The sequence below is a fragment of the Sparus aurata genome, chromosome 2 (genome assembly GCF_900880675.1).
Source record: "Sparus aurata chromosome 2, fSpaAur1.1, whole genome shotgun sequence".
Lineage (NCBI taxonomy): Eukaryota > Metazoa > Chordata > Actinopteri > Spariformes > Sparidae > Sparus > Sparus aurata.
Window position 1 is genome coordinate 8,630,401 of NC_044188.1, and position 26,161 is coordinate 8,656,561.

At 46.5% G+C, this 26,161-nt stretch overlaps 1 protein-coding gene across 9 annotated transcripts in view; it reads right to left on the bottom strand.

Moving 5' to 3' along the window:
• Positions 1 to 26,161, bottom strand: part of robo1 (roundabout, axon guidance receptor, homolog 1 (Drosophila)) — a 238,715-nt gene that overhangs the window by 12,102 nt on the left and 200,452 nt on the right. For 6 of the 9 annotated variants that reach the window (XM_030397402.1, XM_030397410.1, XM_030397370.1 and 3 more), the window contains 17 exons: positions 25,923 to 26,061; positions 25,615 to 25,742; positions 20,546 to 20,554; positions 19,455 to 19,579; positions 19,088 to 19,259; positions 17,262 to 17,467; positions 15,364 to 15,445; positions 15,037 to 15,205; positions 14,775 to 14,941; positions 14,549 to 14,670; positions 12,677 to 12,908; positions 11,632 to 11,753; positions 9,328 to 9,499; positions 7,080 to 7,280; positions 4,080 to 4,106; positions 2,578 to 2,620; positions 758 to 912 (listed from right to left, as the gene is read on the bottom strand). In XM_030397402.1, coding sequence (XP_030253262.1) covers positions 758 to 912; positions 2,578 to 2,620; positions 4,080 to 4,106; positions 7,080 to 7,280; positions 9,328 to 9,499; positions 11,632 to 11,753; positions 12,677 to 12,908; positions 14,549 to 14,670; positions 14,775 to 14,941; positions 15,037 to 15,205; positions 15,364 to 15,445; positions 17,262 to 17,467; positions 19,088 to 19,259; positions 19,455 to 19,579; positions 20,546 to 20,554; positions 25,615 to 25,742; positions 25,923 to 26,061 — 2,271 coding nt within the window. The remainder of the gene's footprint in view (positions 1 to 757; positions 913 to 2,577; positions 2,621 to 4,079; positions 4,107 to 7,079; positions 7,281 to 9,327; positions 9,500 to 11,631; positions 11,754 to 12,676; positions 12,909 to 14,548; positions 14,671 to 14,774; positions 14,942 to 15,036; positions 15,206 to 15,363; positions 15,446 to 17,261; positions 17,468 to 19,087; positions 19,260 to 19,454; positions 19,580 to 20,545; positions 20,555 to 25,614; positions 25,743 to 25,922; positions 26,062 to 26,161) is intronic. The other 3 variants (XM_030397393.1, XM_030397380.1, XM_030397395.1) reach the window with 3 other exon arrangements.

Here is a 26,161-nt window from a genome sequence, read left to right on the forward strand (position 1 = left end):
ATTATAAAGCAGTGTATTAGATTCTCGAAGCCAAATTTGCTCCCTTTACTGTACTCATGCTGAAGAAACTTAAAGGCCACCTGGTAGTTCTCCACCCAGTCTCCTTCCCTTCTTTCCTCTCCATCTACCCGACGTTACTTTATCTCATTCACGCTCTGTGCCTCTGCCCATACATTTCAGGGTATGTTTTAGCATGTACTTATTCTACTCCACTCCTTTCTCCTCCCTTCCATCTGCTCTTCCAGGTGCACCTTTCTCCCTCTATCATTCTCTCTTCCCCTGCTTCTGGCCACCGTCTGCAGTCCAGCCTTGACCCCTTCGCCCGCTGCACATTTCTTAAATAACTGTGCACTTAGGGGAAATTACATTACCGGCTATAACAACAGTATGGAAATCAGCAGAGCAATTCGATTAGCAACAGAGTAGAGCCATAAGCCCCTCTCAGTGTGCTCCTTTTATTTCCTTCCTAAAACAGCTCTACTTTAACCTTCGATAAATCAAACACACAAGCGCGCAGCCACTCTTAATCCTAATATTTCTTCAGGTTTTTATTTTTTATTTCGTGTGGAGACCTACAGAAAAGAGAGATGCACTGAAACATCTCTCCGGGGAGCTAACCCAGATATCAGATTTTTACTTCCTTTTGCACTGCAGATTACCGCCGCTCCTACATTTCTTATCTGTACAGTTATTTTTGTTTAAGGGGGAGTGTTTATTCCAGTCGTCGCCTGCGCACGGAAGTGCCGACGCCACTCACCTGGGCGGCTGTACGTTGCCAAGTTGCTGTCGCTGTTGCCATTGCCGGCGGTGCAGCAGTTGATGCTGCAGTCGTTGTGGTTGGAGCAGGAGTTGGGCCACGTGTCAGCCAGCCAGGGCTGAGTGGCAGATTCCCCGATGTTAAGCAAACCAGGCCTGTAAAAAGAAATTGGACCAAATGGGTAACAATAGTACGAGACTAAGCCAACACCGCATTGACATTTATGTGAATGAACTCAGACACCCACAGTAACATGATATTTGAAAGAGAAGATTATGTAGAGTTTATTTATCCAGCGGCTGAGAATAAGAAAAACAGAAATCCGGCTTTAGCACTTTTTGCCTTTTGGCCACACACAAACACACACACAGGCCCGTGGAGCGCATTATAAAAACAAGCCCAGCTAAATAAATTGTGTGTGCTTGACTTGCCCACAGCCGATGACACTTTCCCTGAGCCCTCGTGCGCATTAGCGATCCGCCTGGATTAGACAGCCAGATAAAATTCACTCCCAATGTTGCAAAATGTGCGTCTTCAACAGCCAGTGAACCACAAACGCTCCCTGACTGGATTCCAAGGTGTCACACAACATCTCCGTCACGATAAAAGTTTTTTCAGCTTTACAGAAGGAAAGAAAAAGAACCTAAGCCGACCAGTCCCTTCAGTTCACTTCATCCATCGCTATTGTTTCCACGTCTTGCTCCTATTTCCTCCGCTTTAATCCCAACACAGGCCGCTTGTTTAACAGGATTCTACTGTACAACCTGACCTCAGGCCAAACCACTGAGTGCTGAAAGAGCTGAGAATAAACAGCCTCGTCTTGCTCATGAAATGAACCAATCTAGCACACAAAGAGAATGCAGGCTACTCTACCAGGGCCATACATTGTCTCAGTATTCAAATCTCCACTGAACGACTCCCAGTTTGCATATCCCAACACTGAATTAGCGTTGAATTACGTCTCCTCGTTCCCTCTCAAATGACTCATTTTCTTGGATTCATTTTGGGTAATGAACACATTTGTCTTGTGCCGCCAAATACAATCCCACAATAGCTCCTCAATCACCCCGGCAGTTGCATGTTGATATCGAATGGCCATTGTCTTTGTGCAGAGCTGACACAGCCATGCTGCATACGGGATTCAATCATAGGACTGGATAATAAAATGAATATGGATTTACTGCTGATGGCTCCGAGCTAACTATTCATTAGCACACGAACAAAAAACAAATGTACACTTAAAGTCAGCATTGTGTACAGTCTGTACTTCTGCCGTGTTTCTTCTTTTTTAAATCAGCATTCTCAATTCTCTGTCGTTCCCAGCTGTATGAAAACACGACAAACACCATCCGGTGGATGTACAAATGAGCGTGAGCGAGTTGGTGTGGTGTTTACCAAGCCTGATTCTGTACAGCCTGACTGTCTGTGCACAATGCACCATTCCACAACATGTAGAGGTGTGGCGTTACTACCAACTCCGTGTGTGTGTGCGTGTCTCAGAGAGAGTTTTTAGGTGAAGCTATGGCACATCCTTGTGGTTGGATGTGGCTCTCCACCATATAGGATGAGGATGGGCTCCTGGCAGACTGCATGGGGCTTTGTTCCTGTTATCATAACATACTTAATGCACCTCCTTACCCCTCCTCAGCTCTGTGCTGCCTAAGAAAGTCACAGCACTCCCCCTAGTGTTTGCCGAAGAGAAGTACACCTGCCCAACCCTTCCCATCTATTCAGAAAGGGGTTTAACACGCTATTGTATACAATTCTAGTCATCATCACGTTAAATATTTGAAAAATTTGAATAATAGATTAATTCTTACCTTCCAGCGCTGCTCACACCTTCTCCACCTCTCTGATACGCCACTGAAACGAGAGGACATAACGAGTTTCCAACGTTATTATCGCTGTCATCACATCACACCATCTCTGCCAATTGTCATGCAAGGTCAACACGAGACTATTCATAGTGTGTGTGTGTGTGTATGTGTCTTATTGTGTCAATTCAAGTGAGCTTGTGAATGAATGTGTGTCGCATCATTTTGGCTGAGTCACACACACACACGCGCACACACACACACACACACACATAGCAACAGGAGCAGGAAGAGGATATGTAAGAGGCTTATGAAGAACAGAGATGCAGAGCTCTTTGGTTTTCTGGCTCGGGTTCAGTGTGTTTGAAGCTCGGCGCGCTGCAAGTTGGACTCTTTCAAGGAGCTCTAAGCTGCCGGTGTGTGAAGCAGAGATAAACTTCCAACTTTAATTACAATCTCTTCCCTGAGAGGAGGGAAAGCGGGGAAGAGGGGTAGGTACGCGCCCCTGTCTCTTTTTCAACACAGGAAGTGGGGTTTTTTTGGTCTTCGCATGCAGCCGGAGGAGCTCGGAGATTAGCTCTCTCTAGTGCACACCAAAGCATCACGATCTGGTTCTCGATGGGAACGCGCTGTAACGTCCTGGTTGCACGCCCGGCGCCAGGGCAGAGATTTTTCTTCTCAAACCGACAGAAAGCGAACCACACAAGGCAAGGAATGTGTTTCACCTGATGAAGCACTCTTGCAACTCCAAAAATGATTCTACCTGATTGCGAGCCTCGAGGCGGAAAAAACAAGAAACAACACTGGCGCCGTTTAGATACGACCTCTGCACAGACAGGATCAGCCAGAGCAACCGCAAACCCAAACTGTAGAGTATTGTCTCTCTTGCTCTCCTCCTCCTCCCGCTCTCACTTTTTTACCGTTTCACATCCGCTATTGCACTAAGCACTGCCAACACCCCTGACACACCTCTGGGGAACAAAGAACTTCAGGTCCACGAGTCAAGAGAAATAAAAGGGGGAGAGGACTGTAAATACAAGCTCAGAGATTGAGAGAGAGAGAGAGAGAGAAGATAGAGAGGCACGGAGAGCTTTTCTTTTATCTAGTTTACGCTATGTCACTTCAATTCGCAGATAACCGCCTTAGCCGCGCTGCTGCTTGCCTATCTAATTGGTGTGTTGGAGTGCTGGTGGTGTGTCATTCTCTTGAATCCCATGAGGTTGCCAGCAGCCCTTTGATCAAGTCGCCACTAGTTTTTAACAGCTCCTCAGTGGAGTGGCCCGCCTCTCTGTGAGCACGACATTCTGACACGACATTTGGTGGAACGTTTATTTCTCGGTAAATCTTTTAAACTTTGGCAGCGGCCGGCTCCTTCGAACCGACTTCTCCACAGCCGTTTTGCTCTCCTCTATTAGCCGTTTCATTCATTAAATGGAGTGTTTCACAAGGCTGGTGCTCATGTACAGTTCAGTGTATTCATAAAAAAAAACCAGACTGCGAGTGCTTACCTGTTGGTGTGAAAGTAAAGGACGGCACTGTAGGGACAGAGAGAGGGGGACAGAGTTAGCTCCTGTCGCATACTTTCTATGCTTCATCACCACATAGTTTCTGTCCAAGAACCCAAATCCACAAAAAGTACTTTAGCCTGTATTCACACGCTACTCGCTGCCCCATGTTCTTTGATCACAGCAGACATCCCCGGACCCCAACTGGGGGAAAGTGAGTGTTGAACCAGCTGCTGGTTCAAATCCTCGGCCAGACTGTCAGAGGCCTGCTGGGTGGGGGTCACACACCCGGGAGATATCTGTTGCTATCTCGAACACTCACATCATCACCCACACGGCTCAATTACTCACACTTTGGCATGGAAGAGGCCCTTGTGCAAAGAAAATCAGCCTGCTGTAAGCAGATTTAGATTCTTTAATGGCTGGTGTGGTCTGTGGGTGTCTTCTGTACAATGTGCTGTGTTTTGTTGTTAGCCTCTTTGAAGATGCGGGGAAGGCTACAGTATTCATTTCAGTTGATGCAACATTGCGCCGCGCTCATCGTCATCCGCCGAGCCGCCTTAAATATGTGCATTTTAGAAATGCCGCCGTCTCCCTTCAACCTACAGGATAAACATCTGAGAAGAAAGACGGTGCCTTTCGTCGCACATTTCGTTCCCTCAAGTTATATATTCGCACAGCACCTGTGCCTACAAATGTCTTTTAAATGCCACAATCATCCTATCATGTCTGAATGTCTCCTCTTGACGCTCAAACAAGTTTAAAGATATGAGCGATTGGATTGCTTTCATCTGCTTGGCGAACGCCTTTGAAGAGGAGACTGGGGTAACACTTGCTGCGACAAATGCAAACGTGGATTAAAATACGTATTCTCGCACGAGACTGCTGCATGTGTTCAATCCCAGGCTCGGTGAAGCTTTAACTGACCTCGGATGAGTTGAATACTCATTTAGTTGCTGAGATCTAAAGTCTGTAGCTGATTTGTTTTGAGTAATTTCACTTGCACACTGCACAATGTTGTAACTCGCATGAGCTGTGACCTACACAAGCACGCCATCAGGTTTGCACGACTGCATTCATTATCGAGGAAATAAGAGAAAGTGATTGGATGGTCTTTTTTTTTTTTTTTTTTTATGTTTCCAAATTGAAATACGTAGTCCGAGGCAACACTGTAGCCGAAAGCTGCACACATCGCACGAGTCTCGATTCAACCTATTTCACCCTGTGTGCAGATTGTTGCTTCATGTGGTTGCAATTATTCTCTTTTCAAAACATTCTTAGTAACCAGTTCCAACAAAGACCGTGGCCTCTTGTGGTCTGAGTGCAGGAGGAGGAGGAGGAGGAGGAGGAGGAGGAGGAGGAGGGGGAGCATGTCTGCGTACTGTGCCCCTGAACAGCCTTGTGAGTTTATGAATGTCAATAAACATCAATACATAGAATCGTAGAAAGTCAGAGGGTAACCTCAGCCTACACAGTCTTCCCTACCACCTGACCACAGCTCATTACCGCTCTCAGAGTCTTCAAAGTTACGCTTCTGTATCAGGAATGCAATGAATGACTGTTGTGAGAAATGCTCATCACAAAGAGACCAAGCTGATCTCCTCAGGTTGCTTCTTTTTTTCCAATCAACGGTCCAGAAGCCCAAAGACTCTTCGTTTGCTATCATAATTGATAGAGAAAAGCATCTGAATCCTTACATTTTATAAGCCAGAGGCAGCTAATGTTCTGTGAGGAGTGAATGTTGTTAATGGGGCTGTTGGGTTGGATGGAGATGTCTCAGATTGCACACAATTCCTTCCCCTAGCAACACTCTATTGTACTGTATATTAGCTCTAGCTTGATATCAGACCTACAATCAATCAAAAAAAAATAAAACATTTAAAACGTCATAACTGCATTCAGAGGATGTTCATCACTAAAGAACAGTTCTGACCACCGTGAGCCACGCAGGTATGTATTAAAGCTCATAAAGACCACAGAGCTTAAAGAAAAGCCCAGCAGAGGTGTCTCTCACTTTAACATAACTCACAGTTCCCACTATTAACGTGACTGCGGTGGATTCGCAGCATGGACAGCCTGGGTTTTCTATGTGAGAGCCGCAGATTAGCAACAGCAACACTTAAGTCAGTCTATTGTCTGCGTGTGTCTCCAGGTTGAAGGCTGAATCTCCTCTAACCCTGGCAGTCGGCGGTAAACCTGAGCCCAGGAGTGGGGACGGACGGCGCAGGTAGCGCTCCCAGGCAGCAGCTGCACAGCCCAAGGCCACGCATTAAGCCAGCCCACACATAAATGAGACTCAGAAAGAAAGGCTAATAGCTCTCTTTATACTCCAACTATTGTCGGCAGAGGTTGGGCATGTCATGAACCCTGTCACTTTTACTCGAGTCTAGTAAAAACCCTACTGGGTTACGCCGCGGCTACTCTGACAGGGACGAAGCGCAACCACAGCACACATGTTGGATTTCTTCCGTATCAACAGGACTGCTCAATGCCGAACTCCTCCACATCTGAATTCCTGTCTCTAAATGGATAGCAAGAGTACTTCAAGCATGAAAAAAATGTGAGCATGTCCGCGATAAAGAGGGACTATGGTGAGACGTTCTCTATTTACTAGCAAGGTCACGAGGGAGTTGTTGGACCTGGAAATGTACTTTTTAGTGAAAACACTCTGACAGAAATCAGCGTGACAGAAGTATGAAAGAGACATAAAGGATGTCTTCACGCAGCACTCTCAGCGGGCGCTCACATGGCGTCTTGAGGTGCTCTACTGGAGAGTACTTTCAGCTAGACGTCACCTGGAGTGCTCTACAAAGACATCCGTCTGTGAGTGACGGGCAGGATGTGAGGTGCGTTGGCAGAATTTGGGAAGAGACAGAAATAAACTGTGTATCGCGCCAGAGTTTGTAGGTGAGAAAAAATATCTTCTAACCTCGAACCAGAACTATGACTGGATATCCCCGGCACGGTAGCATTCATGGTGTATGGTTGATTCAATACACTGACCTTTGCGTATGCCTGCATAGCTGCTGGAGAGGCCGTTCCTCTTCTTCCGGTGTCTGTACAACCAGATGCTGAAGACCATGAGGATGATCCAGCAGGCGGCTCCTATCCCCGCTATGAAGGCCGGCTGCTTGACCACATCTGAGATCTGCTGGGACAGGGGGTTCTCCTGGCTCACAGTCTCGGTCATTCGCCCAGATGCATCTGAGGATGGGGACACGATTGGAGGAGCGCAGGATTAGGAAAGGATAAAGGTGGTGCAAACACACATGAAATGAAAGCAGCTCGGAACATGACAACAGTCGAGAAAAGAGGAAAAAAGAAATGTTATTTGGCAAAGCCTGAAATAGGTAAAAAAATAAATGGAACAATAAATGGAGTCAGCACGGTACATAAATAGGAACATTCCTCTCTCTCCAGACACACAAAAAGATTCTTCATCTCAGCAGGCGCTCATGAGGCTAGCTTGTGAAAATGGGAGTCGTTTTCTCTCCATTATTCAAAAGGCTTTCATCGCAAATCCCCGTCAACAACGGCAGGTGAGCAGACGAAAGCAGCCAAAGACATTCAAACACACGCCTGTGTGCCACACGAGGCCGATGGAGCCGGGATAGCAAAAAAAAAAAAAAAAAAGAAAAAACACAGAGAGGCATCATTTACAGCGAGCGTCGCCGGTTTCATAATCATATAAATAAATCTGGTGAGATCATCCCTCAAATACAGATGCCACAGTAATTAGTGGAGTGAGACACATCTGTGGGAAGCTGAGGTGTGAATGCCTTGAAGCCGCTCTGTAATGTGAAATGCACTGTAAAGGCAGCGTCTGTGCAGAGGCACACAACAACCGGCTCTCGTCTGTTTTTCTCATCTGTCTATTCTCTCTGTGCTTCTCCCTCATGCGTGATACATGAAAGACTCTTTTTTTTTTTTTGGTTGCCCCACCCCCGCTGCCATTCCGAAATGTTCTTCATGTTTGTGCTACTTTGTCTTCATCTCTTTCTCTCATGAAGTCTTTCATTCTGCAGCCACTCATCTCCACCAACTTTCTTAGCCACAGGCAATAAGAAAAAAAAAAAGAAAAGAAAAACAACTTCCCCGGTGAAACCAGCTCCCTGCCTTTACCCCTCCATATCCCTCCGTCTGCTTTTGTCTCAGTCGCTCAGTCCACGTCTCCGTTCGACTGGCTGTCTTCTCGATTTGTGGCTCTGCCCGGCCGAGTGAACGGAGCATGCCAATGTGACTAAGCAGCCCACGAGAGACCGTACAGGTATCTGGGCTGTGATGACGCATGCAAGCTCAGAGTGTGACAAATGCATTTGGGTGAAGCGCTGGTCCCCAAGGCGCATTGTTCCACTCCAGTGTTATAACATGGCAACAATCACCACAGGAACTCTTCAAGGGAGAGAAATTGTATCAGTCACAGCCAGTGCTTCTTCATGCCCATCCCAGCCCACTCAATCACACATTTAAAACCAGATGGACTTTCTCTCTCTTTCTGTCTCTCTCCGCCTCGTCCTGCTATTCACGTGTTTTCCATCCCATCTCCTGAGCGGGCCAGGCGTCGGAGCTCTGGGGGAATAAAAACTGACAAAACGTCTCAAAATATCTGTCCGTCTAGACTAAGAGGACACAAAACAAGGAGTAAATTACAGCAACTGGCGTGCGACGCAGTCTGTTTCTTAGCATTAATGGCATGCCATGTCAGAGCCCAGAGTGCAGGATTCATTATTGCCTTTGTTGTTTGAAGCGGAGCCGAGGCAGAGAACACTGCATCCTTGACTGGAGAGCGGAGCAGGGTGGGGCTGCCGGCTCGACAGGAATTTAACGTGTTGATCACTCTGACAGCTACTGGAGCTGAAAAGTTCCCTGTCATTCAAACTCATCACACTCTTCCGCGGCGAATGTGTTGATGTTTGTATAACAGTAATCACGCTGATTACAGTTTTTAGGCATCGCTGTCGGTAATGAAAGGAAAAGCAGGCAGAGGCTTGAACATGTACGTCGCTACAAAGAAAGGAATTACGTAACAGTCTGTTTACTGGCAGGAAGTCATATTACTGAAAAAGCACTTAATTTGAGATGGCTGGATTAATGCCATAATTATTTGTCAGATGACTGGGCTCCATTCTGCGTGTGAGCGTTGCCAGAGGACAAACACATTGAAACACAGCGAAGGCGTCCGCTGGAGCAAAAAACAAAATAATTATCTGACCTCCTGTGAGACAGAAATAAAAAGGTTGCTTCTACACACCAAGCTGGAAGAAAGTGATGTCGCTCTTGACTCCCGGACCCGCCCCGGTGCTGGCTGCTACCTCCACGCTGTAGCGGATCCCCGGGGCCAGACTGGGAATCAGCACGGATAAGGTTGAGCCGTCAACTGTACGGTTGATGTGGTATCTGCTCTCGTTCCCCAAGCACCAAATCTGCCATAACAGAGACAAAGACAAAGTGGAGATTGAGGCAATGTTATGAGGGATTCGTGACAACATTCAGCTTGGTAGCTGCCACCAATCTGTGTCCTTATAATTGGCCGGTGCTGCTATTGCAGCGTTTTGGCGCGCCGTGGGTATTGTGTTACATCTCTGAGGTAGGAAAACATTTTACAGCGCGGGCTGAAGTTTTACAGGCCGTGCTCAACACAGGGTCAGTATTCGCTGAGGTAGCCATAACATGTCTCTGTGCTGCCTTAAGCCCATGAAAAACAAATGGGGGATCAGTAATCACCCCCACAACCCAATTTCGGCAGAAGTTAAGTGCTGTCACTCCCAGGAAAGAGAGCGGTCACAAAGAGAAGTATACATTCACCTCAGCGTGAGGCCTGGAGACCTCCACATCCTGAACCCCCCTGACATTCTGCTTTCTTTACCCCCCACCTCCTCCCACCACCAGTTAACCAGGTTAACGGACACACTTCCTGCTACACACGCCTGCCCGTGCGTGCGTTTGTGCTCGTGTGATGGAACTACAAAGCCCTGAAATTTTTCTGTGTATCTTAAAAAATTGCGGTGAGTGGAAGCGCCGCTAGGGACCGAGCTCGGTAATGAGCAGGGAGCGCTCTCGAGCCGCGCTTAAAAACCATGAAATTACTCTAAAGCCTATCACCAGAAAACATTTACCTGGAAAATTAACAGTGGCTTAACTTTTTACTGGCTCTGCCTCACCCCCTCCCTCCCCCCTTCCGCCACCAGCCTATATTCCCTGTGACACAAAAAGCTTTCCAATTAAAGAAAAAAAAGAAAAAAGGACTTCTACAGCATAATGTACGAGAGGACAGCGCTGTCCAAAGTGGGGCCATTACAAAAAAAGAGCATACATTATCAGGAAAGGTGGAAGAAAAGGGGGACTGAGAGAGAGCTGCTATAGGCTGAAGGACACATTAGCAGTCACAGACCAAAGAACTAACAGGGATCATAATGGAGGCCTGTCGCTTCACGCTTATGTCCCTTGGTCATTCTCATAGCTTGTTGTCCTCCACTCTACTACACTACTACCTGCCTCTATATTTAATGTGGTGGCTTGTAATGTTAAATTCTTTTTATTTCCAATACAAACAAATATGCTATCTGCCATGGAAAATGTCAGATAGGAGGTCTATAAACACAACTTAAAGCCAAACTGCTCTGCCTTACCAAGCTGAACTGCAGAAACTACACTAAATATTAAACTGGCTTCAGCGTGTATGACTATCCGGCCCAATGCATTAAAGGTGGAAAAGCACTTATGTTATCATTGAATATGTATTTTTCTAGTCATTTTTAATGTCTTAAAAATCCAGACAAATGATTTGACCTATGACCCTAAAAATGAAGCTAATGCTCTCTGTCTCACCATCACCTGAACAAAGATATACAGGTAGTGCAACTGCAAAGTGGAGCAGCTACAATCTTCCTCTTATCTTCTGTTCCGATATCTTGTGAATTTTAAACTATCACGAGGATTTGATATATTTTGTGTTATTGTAAAATGTATGCAACCTTTTTTTCCAAATGATTTGCTCTCATACATCACAAGTACACGTCCTGTGGTCTGCCTTGGTTTTCGGTTGGATTTTCTAGTTACTGCAAATTTAACGCTGCTTTTACTCTGAGAAAGAGCAAGACTGAACTTGGAAATTATGTCACAAGATAAAACAGACATTTAAAAGTACAATTTTAGTCAAAGTTACGGTGCAGTTTGGTTTTGTGGGGCAGTACAGTAAAAAAAAAAATGACACCTATCGATAAATAGCACAGAAATTGCTTCTGCTGAAATTCCCCAGATGTGTCAGTCTCCCTTCTCCACCAGATGGCACTGTTTCACTACAGTTTACACCAGCTCCCCCGCTCTCCACACATTTACACTCCTGTCTGCGAGTCTGTCATCACCCAGAGGAAGAGCGCTGAGCAGTGTACAAAGGTGTGCCTCAACTAGGAATACATTACCTTTCCATGTCTGTGCATTGTCTCTGTTATCTAAGCTGTCTGCGTCCCTGTTTGTCTCTCCTTTGTGTGTCTCTACAATTAAGAGTCCCACTTGCTCCGACCTGATGTAACTGCTTGCTGTGTGTTTTTGTTACCTTGTATTCCTGGACCACCCCGTTCTGCTCCTCTTCTGGAGGGGGTTGCCAGGAGACCAGGATGGCGGTCCCATTGTCCCCGCTCTCCGCCACCGTAACCTCACGAGGCGGGGCGCTGGGGGCTGAGGGGAGCAGACAAAAGATTAAGAAAAAAAAACAAAAAACACACCTTCATATATATGAAGCAGACTTTCTGTGTCATAACTGCGTTTAGTCTCTCCCCGTCTCCCATCATCCCATTTAGCTGTCAGATTATTTCCTTCATCTCTGCGCCAGACTGAAGCTGAGATGAGAACAAAGGACTAATCATCAAAATGACGCTGCTTTTTATCTGAAAACGGAGTTTGCTTAACACGAGTGCTCTTGTGGGTAAATAAAAGCAAAGAACTGTTTACTCAAAACAGACAGCGAGTTACGACGGTGGCGTTTGAAAGCCAACCTGTGGTCCAGCAGTGATTAAACTGAAATAATTATGAACGCAACATAAAAGGCACAATCGCCGCGTGTCTGAATGCTATCAAAAGAGGAATTTTTCCGCTTATGGAGGAACAAACATCGCGTTTAGAGCTGCGAAAAACAAATATCAACAACATTGGGAACAAAAGAGAATCCAGCACAACAAGATCAAAACACTCCCACACATGAATCACACACAACAACTCTATTAAATGCTCTTGTGCGCTCACATCTCTCTTAACTGTTTGCTGCAGATTGAAATTTGTAGTTGGGTTTCAACCAAACCTCATGAGACTGCCACAACCACACCCCATGAGAAATTAGTATAACACTTGCACTGGGGCGGTGTATACGGGTTTCCATAGGGCCCTTTAAAGAGCTGAGCATGTACCCTAGCATGCTTCAATGCACCACATTTGAACATAACATAATCCTGCCCTCGCTGCCTGCTGTGAACAGCTGTTGTACGCTCTCACACATGCAAGCTGTGCACATAAAAATTGTGTAAACATGAAAACATGCGTGCACACATGCAAGCTCTAAAGCAAACCTCGCACACAGTCACACACGCAGTCACATCCACCCCCACCTTCCTCCAGCGTTTTGCCAATTTTGACGTCACTGTCCGTCCCCTGGAATTCATTGAAGAAGGGGCGGACTTTGAATTCGTATGTGACTCCTTTCCGGAGCTGTGGCACGACGGCGCTGTCCTCCCCTGGGGTGCGCACCTCGAACACCGCCCACTCGCTCCTCTGCAGCCCCTCCGGTGAAGGCCTGTACATCACCTTGTAGCCCTGGACGTACTGCGACTGCTGCTCCACCTAGTGAACGGCAAGGGAACACAAGACGAGTGTCAGCTTGACTTGATTAGCTGCTTCACAGTTCCTCGGCGGAAAGTGATACAGCGATGTAATGGATTGTAGCATCTCTAGACAGCGACGGATGCGTGCAACTGATACACCAGGCGCTGTATGGAATGAGGTGCTAACTCATCACATCACCCCTCTGTTTATCCATCCACATCTACATCTCTTTTTGACTGACTGTCTATGCGCCATTTGGAGCGGCAGCGATTTGTGCAAACCACAGTATGAGGTCATTGGCCAGAGGTTCCTCTAAGTCTGGAGCTGGTTAAATAGGGCCCAGGCTCCCAGAACAGCCTGTCTCATCCTGTCCTGCTCTCCAGTGTACTGACTGGCTGCCGGTGTCGGCGAAGAAGGAGGAAAAGTGGACGTTTTGGTAAAAGTTAATTGGCATCTGATGTAGCTAAACGAAGGGAAGAGATGTAATTGGAAGAGATTTGTCTGTTGGTTCAATTTAGGGATAATTAATGTTGCTTTGTTGGAGAAGAGAATAACCGCTAACCAGTAGGCTAATATCCCTGAGAGTCCCTGTGGAAGGCAAGCAGCGCTGGCTTGTAAAGATTTTAGTGATTTCTTCATCCCTCCCCTGTAAAATATGCTGCCGGCTCAGGTGGTCTTCATTAGCCTGAAAGCTGTGCAGCCATTTACCACAAGACAAAAGGAAAATGTTAAAAGTCCACACTGGGAATAGATTTAACCCCGCAAAACACGGAAACCGTGGTGTTTTACTGTAATGTCAGTCTCCTTCATGTCATGTGTGTTTTTTCTGGAACATTCCAGGGAGACAGGGTAACTGGGCAGTAATGTTTTAAATCAGTCTTGACATGTCAGTATCCTTTTCAGTCCCATTCATCACTCACTGTGACACTTCATAATACCTGGGAATGCAGGGGTGGCCTTATGTCAAAACAAGGACTCACCCTTCAGTCAGCCGTCCCACAGACTAATATCTCCCATGTATGGTTTTACTGTCTTATAATCTAAAAAATAAAAGATTATATTAGATGACATTAGCCACATCAGTTGAACGTCATATTCAGCTTGTAACAGCAAGGAAACATCATCGCAAGCCCGACTCCTTCCTCTCCCACCTATCCGTTTCAACATCTGTAAGCCATTTCCACTTAAGAGCATGAGTTGGCCGCCTCTTCCTTCTCACTTGTATTATTTTAACAGCCGTCAAGTGTTTTCAATCTGCGAGGGCACAGACTGGCACGCCACACACTGCTATACGGCGCTACGCGGCTAGTAGAAGGCTGGGCGCTTCGGTCTAGCTTTTGGAGCGGTTAGGAGAGATCCGCTGTGGGCAAAGCTGCAGATTTTTGGTCTCTGGCCAGTCGACCAGTTCAGGCTCATGCCAGATGGACACTAAGAACACTTGGACTGTGTTCCGGGCTCTCCGCGGTGTCCTTCCTCCGTTGGGTGCAGGGACGTTAGCACATTAGCTCGGCTGAGTGGCCTGACAAATTGACCGTGGGCGTATCACTAAACTAACCTTGGAGCGTTGGTGACCAGCTGTTGCAGTGATCCATGTGGCGATCTGTAGCTTCAAGAAAAAGAAGCGACAACAGTGCAGTCACGGTGAAAATGATACTCACCGTCCACTGCACCCTGACGGATGAGGAGGAGAGAATGGTGGGATTGTGAAGGTGGATGACCACTTCTCCAAGCTCCCTCTGGATCTGACGATGGTCCACACCCTGACTGGTGGGAGGGATATCTGTATGCACACACACAGGCATAAAGAATGAATGATCTTGTCTTTAACTACTGGGACATCCGGAACACTGTGTGCAGCTTTCAATCCAAGGGTGCAGCTCTCACCTTGTGTTTTCACAGCATCAGTGATAGGACTGGGATCACTCAGCCCGTAGGCATTGGCTGCCCGTACTAAGAAGAGGTAGACTGCGCTGGGCTTCAAGCCCTTCAGTACAAATGACTCAGTTTTCACATGCTCTGCCAAGGTCTGCCAGCTGCTCCCTGATGCATGACTGTGGACACACAAAAGAGAGAATTACCATTAAAAAGGTTTTATTAAGGCCATGAAATAATTCTGTTCGTTGATCGCCAAGCTGGTTAGTTTTACCTGAAGGCCTCTATGATATAGGAGGTGGGTGTGGCTCCAGCATTAAGATTGGGTTTCCAAGTGAGGGTGACGGAGGTGCGGGTAACGTCGGTGACCTCGGGTTTGGACGGGGCACTGGGGATCAGGTTTGGGTCGGTAGGTCTGTTTGGCTGGACTGGGATTCCAAACTCTGAAGGCAGAACAGACAGACGGAAAGAAAGGGAAGGAATGGAGTTTATTGCTATTTCCAAGCAATGGATATTCAACATTACCACTGGCATTTGCCGTTTTCTTTCACAAAGAAAGAAAACGATTAACATGGACCCCACACCTCAGTATTAGGCTTACCGTGAACCTCTAAGTAGGCTTTCCATGAGGCCTCTCCGCTGGGTGTGGAGGCGATGCAGGTGTAGGTGCCGGTGTCACCAAGCTGGAGGAGGGAAAGTGGGTGGATATTTGGTTAAATGTAAATCATGTGCCACAGTTTCCTGAACTGGTAGCTGTGTCTTTCCCTCTTTCTTCTTCTTCTTGCCACCTCTCCCCCCACCGCCACCATCACCGCTCTGCTTATTGACATTCTGGTGGAGTCTGAAGCAGGCAGCTGTCATTGCCTGATAATCTCAGCATCATCTCTTTCATAGCAGAAACCGGGGGGAAAGCAGCTGGAAAGGCCAAGTGGCAGGCCACCGCTAGCCAAATGGAAAAGATTTCCACAGGATCACAGACTAATTGGAGACCTTTTTTTTTTTTCTCTCTCTCTGCCATCCCGGAGCACAAAACATGGAAGAGACGGCTCTGTGCAACAGATGTGGTAACAATCTGCAATGAGTTTGATATGGTGTAGTCATTTGTAGTTTTGCTATGCTCTAGCTCAGAAGCTACGACTCTTGGAAAAGCCCTTTGAAGTAAGTTATAGCTGAAAAATCTGCATTGGCTCTGGATCTGCATCAACATAGACACACAGCAGAGGCAGGTAACTGCGTGGTACATGTGCCAGAGTTTCTTAATTGCAAAGTGCAGTAGTTCATGAGAGAAAAAAAAGCAGAGCTGGAAAGAAGCCCTATCGCTCTCACAACTCTTGGCTCATCACCTGGATTTTTGGATCCAGACCTAAAACAAATCAGTTCTTTTCTTGGCGCTGCTAAATTGAATTGAATCGACTGACAAGTTTTTGAGATATTCTGCGAGCTAAAAGGCTGATAAACAAAACACAAAACGCAGCCGTGCCGGCAAAACGTATTTGGCGTGTTTTTCACATTGCGGCATTTCTAAAGATGTCTGCTATCAACCGCAGTGAAAGACACATAATTCTGTTCTGGTTTGTTGGTGATGCATCGTGCGCTGAGGGCTACGGCGCTGGCGTGTAAGCAAAACGAAGATAGAAAAACAGAAGGAGATAAATTGTAGTGTGAATATGACCCTCAAGGTGTGTATTTATTTGTCTGGGTGGTAAAGGAATGTATTAAAAACTCAATAACAACAACACCCGCACGGTCACATTCATATATTACCTCATGCATCAGAAACATCTTCATTAAAACGGTGTCAGGGAGAAATGACGAGTTCATTAATGTAAAGCGCCTGCGGAGTTTTGCTCGGCTACGGCGGGAGAGGGGCTCAGACGCATCGCCTCCCGCCTGCCTCCCAATCACACCGCAATCTTGTCCCCCGCAAGACACGCCGGCATCCATCAGGACGCCGCAAGCTGACGCGAACTCTGACCCCGTGACGCCTCCATCTGGAAGACACGTCAGCACCCCCTGCTCGTCTCTCCCCGAGAGCGTGTTCGCCATCGCGCAGCTTGTCGTCGCACACGCGCTCACACATGAAATAACTCACAGAACCCACTGTGCTCAGTGACTGACAGGAGCTGCAGACTGTTCGACTTCACAGACTCCATTTCAAACCCGCGACAACTAACTGACAGCCCACTGAGCGCTGGTCGCTGGCAGGGAACACATGCTTTATTTACCAACCAGCGGGGGGGTTTGCCCGGCACATTACATGTGTGATGTGGACAACTTTGAAGCTTATTGGTTTGGATTTGGACACTAAAAGGCTGCCTAATAGAATATCTTGATAAAAAGCATCATTATATTTCTACATAAACATGTATGGAAATGCCAGGCAGGTTTTTACATTCATAGTCACATTACAGACTGCTGTGTCCTGTGCTGTGTTGTTCACTGTGCTTGATGTGAAAAAAGACATATGAGAATGTTTGTACATGTGTGCAGGTGCCTCACCTTTGCATAGCGTATCTGCAGTGCACCCGTGTCCAGCTGTTTCACCCTGGAGTCGTGCGTGGACACCAAGACACCGTCCTTCCTCCACAGGATGGTGGGGCTGGGGTTCCCTGACGCCACACAGTTGAGGGCCACCGTGCCGTCCACAGCCACCGTCTGATTGGTCGGGCCCTGTCGGATAACTGGTGGCGGGCGATCCGAAATGACTGCGGAAGGGAATCAGGGGAACGAGCAATTATGGGGCGAGGAAAGTGTGAAGGTGTTCATGTGCTGTTGCAGGCACAAAAAAGGAATCCAGTCAATTACATCCAGCTTGTGCGAGAAAACACGCAAAAGGCAGAGAGCGCGGCGAGCATCTGACAAACAGGGCGCAGCGATGGGAGCATGCGAGAACTGCAACGATTGTGGGAGAGGAATTAAGTCCAATTTTGAGAACTGGAAACAATTTTCTAATCATTCAGCAGCAGGAGAGCGAACTTAGCCAAATAAAAGCAGCGCAATTAAAATGAAACGGCCTCTTCAGTCTTCTCGCTGCAGCTCCACCAGACGCCTGGCACTACACATACGGACGCTCGCGGCCAACACTCCCAGAGCCCATCCCCCCAGCCGTAAAAAAAAAAACACAAAACAAGGGAGAAAAATGCTTACAAAAAAGACATCTACCCAGAACAGACAATGTTATTAGCATGAGGATGTCTCTTCCCTGCCTCCCAGCCTGTGAACCCCAGGTGTTGAAGCAGAACACGGGGACAACAAAGACAAAGAGAGAAAGCGTGCATTCAACGGAAAGAGAGACGGAAAAGAGACTTTAATTAAATGCATCCCATGATTTTTCTTTTCATTTCTATTTCATCTCTACTGTGTGTGATACATCATGTTCCTGCTACAGGTCGTCTGCCCCCCTCTGATTATTATTATCACCCACAGTACTATTGATGACTGTACTGCTGTCAGCACCACTGATTTAGCACAAAGTTACATTCAGTGAGGAGCAATCAAAATGAATACCTCACACAGTGTAAAGGCAACACATAATGATGTATGTATGTGTCCATAGATCCTCAGAACCATGCTGCGGTCTAATCTCTGGTTCGCTTTGTATTTGCTTTTGTGCCGGGGATGGTGCAATTACTAAAACATTGTCAGCATGACCTGTAATTACCAGATCTGCCTGCGGAGAAGTGGTGGCCTCAGAGCGGCCTGCTCACTTTAATAACTGTTATTGTTATCCAGAGAGCATGACAGAATGAGAGAGAGAAGAAGAGCAAGAGAGATACGGAGCATACCGTCGCAGGCCTGAAATGAAGAAGGACATTTGCTAAATGAAGGGATGAATCTAGGTGTGTCGCAGACAAAATAATAGCTGCCCAGATCTCTGTGGGAATGGTGGAAGTGAAGCCAAGGTTAGTCCACCAGGCTGACGACGATTGGCTACCAGGGTAATTAGAGGACCCAGTCCAGACCTCAACGCACAGCCACAGCCTTCCAACGGTAGACAGCAGCAAGCCAGCCGTGGAATACCAAAGGAGACATTAGCCAGTGTGAAGCCAGCGAGGCCAAATACTGAGCCACGGTCTGGGTGCACAGGCACCAGAGAGTCTCTACCTCTGACAGGAACACATTGAACAGGCCAGACCAAACCTCACAAACCTCAATTTGGATATTAATATGCTCTACAGTGCTACCACAGCATTTCAGATGAACTGCATTATCCTCGTGAGCCAAAGATTATCTGAAACACCAACATTTATCCACTCATTCTCTTTCACTCTTCCTTTAATTCCCTCTGTATGCAAGTACTGTGTTTTAAAAAGAAGGCTGCTCACCATCAGTGACCTCGAGCAGAGCTTTGGTGATGACGCTGCCAGCGATGTTGAGAGCCTGGCAGCTGTAGTATCCCATGTCTGAACGTTCGGCATCAGTGATCGTCAGGTCTCCGGTCTGCGATACAGAAAATCGGCTGGAGGGTTGAGGAGGTTGGTAGGAGAAGAGGAGGTTCTGAAAACACATTGCACGCAGAAAGGATTTTATTACCAGCTATTTGGCTTGAACGCGTTAATTGGACATGCATATGCCTTAAGGTGTCAGCTAACAACTACAAAATAGTTCTTTCCAAAGCTTTGACTGAGTACACAGGCATGTTCTCTGCCGCTCTGAAATGAAAAACCTTTTATCCTCGTTTATTTTGTTTACCTGACTGCCTTCCCGCTGCCAGAAAATGGCTGGCTGCGGGTTTCCAGTGGCCTCGCACTGGAAGGTGACGGTTCTGCCGACGCCAACCACCTGGTTCCTTGGTCTCACCACAAATGCCGGGGGCACTGGAGGACAGCCATGAGGGTGGTTAGCCATTGAATAGACAAACACGCCATAATATATCATTATAATCCTCACAATGTTACAGTTCCATGTGGTCTGGGATATTTGAATGAAAGAAATCTGACTGCAGCTACGGCTCGAGTATTCAAATCTCCTCTAACGGTTTTATGCTCTCTTTCCAAACTTTGCGTGGTGTGTTTGTGCGTGTGTGTGCGTGCGCGGCAGCAGATTAAAAGGAGAGCTGATCAAATTCAAAATGCAGGCATTATAGATGTAATGAATAGAAAAAAACAAGGGTTGCTCACATGCCCCCCTAATTTGCATGGGCAAGGGCACGGACCATTAAAATTTACATGGAAATGGAGAATAAATTTGAGCCATCTGTCCACGCTGACACCCTCCAATAGCGCAGGCCTCAACCAGGATGCAGTATCCATGCATCTTAATGACAAATTCCATCTCTTACTAAGTGTGGTGTCGCGGGCCAATGTCATCCGTGCGGATCCACGGTGACACCAGGCCTCGCCGGTCTAATAGGCCGTCTATGTGAGGAGACACACCCTGATTTAGAGGTCCAGGAGACAGCCAGCGTACAGCTGGATATGCCCTCAAATATCATAAATCGGCTAACATTCTAATTATTTTCATACAGGGGTTGTGATATAAAAGCAATCTGAAAACTGTCATTGGAAATACAGACATAATCTGTCCATGAATAAGATGGAGTGTTTGGTAATGCATAAAAGGAGCAAATAATAGAATGAAATGATGCGGCTTTACCTTGGAGGGCCCAAAGCTGAGCATATTTTTACCCATTAATGTCCTTTTGTCACTGTTGCCCATGACAACAGAAACATGAGTGCTGATTGGTGGGTGGAGAAGTGATGGGAGGAGGATGGAGGGGGGTTGTGACAGCTTCCTGTCTCTGTCAGGGCGGTGAATAGGTGACGGGTGACATTTCAACTTACCAGACACGACTAAAAAGGAAACAAAAACACAACAACAAAAAGCCCAACGATGAATAAATAAATCATAAACAGCATGACACAAGGATGACAGATAAGGGAAACAACAGTGCGTGATGTCCGTAGGTACAAGCAATCATGTTGTTATTATGCTATGATTAAAATACATATTTCACCCTCAGAGACCACATGATACACACAGCAAAGAAGAATTACCATGAGTGATCAGGAATGCATTGAGATCCACACACACACACAAGAATGATTCTACATTTCTACTTAGTCTTTGGACTTGCTCAAGGATAGGAAAACTCCAGATTAAGCAAAACAGAATAAGAAAAAAGAAGGCACACAGACAATAACATGAAACAAACGGGACAGATGTTCTCTGCTTTGCAACATTATGCTTTTCCAACGTCCTTGTAACCTTAATGAGGTTTAGAGTACCCGGAGGATCGGCCGGATCCCGGTCCTTCAGACGCAAGCCCGATTCATAAAACCACAAGGTGAATGTTAACTGTCAGTCTTTGGCCGTAAATCTCCCCCGGCCAATCGCTCACCTTATCTACTCTGTCTGCTTCAACGGCTCCCACGGAAACATAAACGCTGTCAGTCAGAGTAATGACCCGCCCCTCCCTCCTCCCCTTGCTGGCCTTTAAAATGCAGATAAGACTCACATCAAACACTCCCAAAAGAAGACGCTCGCCGCTGTCCGCCGCGCCAGAGGCTCCAGATTCACACAATCGTGAGAACATACACACTCACGAGCACACGACCCCCCCCCGAACACCTACACACATCCATTCATGTGTGTCTGAGCCTTTAATTAGGTAACCCTACCTCTCCCATGCTGCTGTGATCACAGTTGTGGACCTGGAGGGAGAGGTGAGCCTTAAATCTGACCGGGGCTACTTTGTTGTGGGCTTTCCGCTGGCTTACAGCGCGGAGGGGAGTCTCTATCAATAAGCTGATCAGAGCGGTGGAGGAAAACACACCGAGCACCGTGGCCTCCAGCCCAATAGGAGGCAGGCTGCGTACCAAAGACCACAGCGGAGATATTAATAGGGATTTGAGCAGTGCTGCTGTTCAGCGGGCCTGACATCAACACAGGGGCACGACTGCATGCAGAGGATTTAGCATGATTAATAGGAGCTCCCACTGGGAGGTCTGAAGCACGCTTTAAATGTCCTGTGCCTCTGTGAGATTCTTTATACCGTACGTCAAAATAGATAGATGTGACCATGAAACTTCAAAAGTTAATCGCCTACAATTATAATTTTGCATTACAATTTTCCTGCAATGTTATGTTTAAATATGCAAACTAGGGTTTATCTCTTTCATTTTCTCTAATAATGCACAAATTACATTTTGTTTTTGGGGAACAGAAATCTAACATTGGATAAATCAAGGTTTCGCAAAAAAAAAAAAAATATGATCATGTTTTTAGGAATACAATTTTACATAAATCAGGCTATGATTGAAACAAATATGAACAAACACTTCCGGAAACAACCTCCAGAATATACATGCCAATAAAGTTTGGTACATGTAAGTGCTACTGAGGTTGTGTTCCCAGGCTTGGAGTGTGAGTAAACCGGCCTTTAAAGGTGCAATATGACTAATACATTTAAGAATAATAATTTAAGTTGACAACAGTCAAAGTTTTACTAAAATTAATACGAGCAAACCGACAGCAACAGCTCCTTTGCTCGCATTGCAGGCAACAACAGAGTTAGCAGTTATTCTGGTGATGTGCTGCCCCCTATGGGTTACGAGTATGAATGCACAAAGTGGACAATTCTTACATCATGCACCTTTAAGGATACATATTATGAAATGTAAATAGGGTAAATATGATCATAAAACACAATTAATTACATACATTATTTAGTAATATTCTGATGATTCATTTTAATGATGCAAGTGAGGCATTATCTAATGAAATATGTGTCCAAAACATCTGAGCTCAATGAACACCTTGATGTGTGTTTTGGACGTTTTCTCATAGTGTCTCCCCTTAAATGTGGTTCTTATAACTTCGTGTGACAGCGCCTCACGCACAATGAGGGTCTATTTGATGGTTAGGATAAATCAAATGTGGAGATGCAGAGATAGAGAGACACAAAGCATCAGTTGTACGTGTGGCGCCCGATCAGGTTTTGGTATTTATCATCACTGTAACAGCGCACAGGCTGCTGACAAGAAAGTTCCTCTCATTCTCTCTCTCTCTTTTGGCACCAGTTCCAAGTCTCCTTCCAGACCCTTTACATGGGTTATTAGCAACGCTGCTCTGGGGACTACAATTCCATTCAAGGCCCATTCTATACATAAATCACTGCTAACGGCAAACTTAACCAGCTGAGAAATAAAAATAACATGTTGATTTTCTGGACTCTGTCCAATATAGTACTGAAACAATGTATTTACATTCCCATGGAGGAAGTACGCTGGTGAGGTTTAATTAGCAAACTACAGTATAAACATTATCTAACCACACCAGACCCAGATCAAAAACGCCCCTTGTGTGATTCTTTAATCTTTAAAAACACACACTCGTACTAAGCAGACTTAACAGCGGAACAGCCCATCTCACTACCGCACTCTCATGTGGCTTAGATTAATGATTTTACGATGAAACTATAAATGCGGCTTGTGACTCGGCCAATTATGCGTTTCTTCCATCAATCACACAAATATTTTACTTGACATGTTTATAAGTCCAGAGGAGGTGTAGTGGACTGACAAACACGTGTGTAAGACAATAATTCACTGATTAAGTTAGTAACGAGAGCAGAGCGCATTGAAAGAAAAACAGCCCCAAGGCGGCACGTCCACAATGGTGACGTTGTTCCCCTGACAAGTCCGACCAGGGAAGGTGTGAAAGTCTCCCTCCGTCCACACAGAGCCGGATTCTTCTCTCAAACCGTCCTGCTCTTTAAAGGGATTTGCTTTGTGGGATCTTCAACTTTGTAGGGTCTTGCTATATTTTTTTTCTTGATATAATTTGCAGTGATAAGCAAGTTGCGTAATGACACCGCAGGGGGAAGACTTCTATATTTAACCAAAAAAAAAAAATCCAATCTTAACTCAGTTGGTTTTATAGGCCATTTACACATCGCAGCAGATTTAGCAGAAAAACTTGAGTTCAAAGAATATTTACATTAATTCCACTTCAGCCTTCAAGATCGGATTACCCCTTTTGCGGTGAAACTCTCTCTGCCAGTAGCTCGCTGCCACTGAAATTATATTATTCGGCTGCTCGGTTATGCAGCAGGCTCGGCAATCGTGCCCTACTTTGACTTTTGATGAAGGGTGACAGCATTGCCCACTAAACCCACAGACTAAACTCATGCCCCCCCACATCACTGTTGTCCTCGCTACTACAGCGGCATCGCACTACCTATACATCGCTTCTGCTCCTCTGGCCTGTTCAGACCTGCAATTACCCGGCTTTTCTTTCCTTTCCTGTGCCCGCATCTGTAATTAGAAGCATGTCATTTCCGGGCGTGGGACTGTGGCCTGCTTGCCTCTAATTAGCTGGACTACTCAGTGCCCACAGCCTCCCTGGCCTCCTCACGTCCTGGTCTGGATGAAGCTAAGGGGATCTGAAGAAACGATGGAAATGTTTCTAGGAACTCTGAAAGCTCGGAGGTTCAGGAATCAGTTGGATATAACCACGAGAGCAGAGCGAGGATTCCTGTGATTTATGCACTGCCTTTCACTTGAACCTTACACTCCAAGAAAGCAATTCGCCCCCTAAATCTATGGCAGAGGTTCTTCTTTGCTGAAGGGTAATCAATTTAAGTCATTTTTTTTTTTTGAGTTTTCATGCCTTTCTAATTCTTATAACATGCTAGGTTGCATAGAGCACGAGTAAAGGGGTCAGTGGATTCCGTCTGCATGCAGGCAGGCAACAGGGAGCTGGCCCGAGGTTAAGACATTTCATTTCCACCGAGGACGAGGGTGGTTTTAGCATTTCAAATATGTTTCTAAGCCTGGAGAACAGCGTATTGAACCAGCGCATCAATGCTGTTCCCTTTCATTAACTAAGCTTTCATCAGGGAGAGGGACAGAGTGAAAAAAGGTAATAAACGGAGCAGATATATTGATGTGGGTATTGGCAGGTGTGTCTAATCTCGCTCTTCAGACCAATCCAGAGATCGGTGTCTTGTGGAGAAAATCAAGAAATAATTGCAAAGGGTAGCCAAGTGAAGATGGAGTATCTGTGTTCGCTGGTGGGGGTTGGCAGAGGAATGAAACCGCCCTGTCTCTTCATATCTCTGCTGCGCCGACTGCTGGGAGTGACATTAATATGACTGACCTCACCACAGAAACCTCTCCCCCTCTATCCTCTTCAACACAATCGCCCCCCAGCCCCAATTCCCAACCCGTTCTGCATCAGCGGTGAGCCACCACCAAGACCAACATACTCACTGTCCTCCCATCCAATCCTCATCACCCAGGCACTAAGCCTCCTCCTCCTTCCCTCCGGTCTCCTCTCACCCGACTCCCTACATTCCCATTAGTTTGGCGTTAAATGGCCCCTGTGTTCCCCTGATTCTCAGGAGGGTCCGGGGGGTGATCCCAGCCCCCCAGTTCCTCTGAATGGTTTCTTTCTGAATGTTCACACTGTGTGACCGGCTGCTTTATATTCCAACTGTGTTAATAAGATGTCCACTGCAGGGAGCCACAGGAGACACATGAGATATTCCATAGGTTCAAAAATAGTGCCGTACTGTCCTCAAACATGAAGGAAGGCAGGCCTCCGGAGAAATGCCACTTGTATAGGGCAAATGAAATCGATCGCTGCTGAGCTCCCCTGTGCCCAACTCTACAGCTGTTATGGATTTCTGCGTTTGGTTTTATTAGAAATCAATCAGCTAATTGAGAGAGAATAGTTGAAAGTGATGACCGTGTAGTACTAAAGCTGAAGGCTATTATTGCAATGTGGCCCGGGCTAAATTGCATTGGAATCAAGCTGCACAATAACCCAAAGTGGAAATGAATTTAGGACAGCTGCCCAAGGGCCTCTAATGAAACTTCAGGCCTAGGAGAAAAGTGTTCTGTCTTACCGTGGACGGTGAGCGTGGCCGACGCCTCCGCCTTGCCCACCATGTTCTCGGCCACGCAGGTGTAGGAGCCGACATCAGCTGAGGTCAGACGACGGATCTTCAGGGTGTGGTCCTCACGAATCTCATATCTGGTGTAAAAACAGGTGTTTGCGTATCAAATGTTGCCAGACACAGCCTCACTCAGCGCAACATGCGTCAGCTGACGGCGCGGACAAAGGCGAGCAGAGGATGTAACAAAGGCAGGGAGAGGGTGAGGGTGAGGGAGGGAGGTATTGTGTGATGAAAGGGGACTAGTCGGTGAGTCATACCTTCCTTTGGGAAGGTCGCCGTCGTCCTTCCTCCAGCGCACGGTGGGAACTGGGTCGCCACGGGCCTCACACCTGAACTCTACGGCTTGGTCCACCAACACCACCTGGCTGCCTGGTCGACGGACGAAACTGGGGCGCTCTGCAGGGAAGAAAACAGCACGCCAAATTAAAAATCACAGGGGTCACAACAGTTGTATGCTTTTGATTAAAGGGTCACTCCACCAATTTTACACATTAAA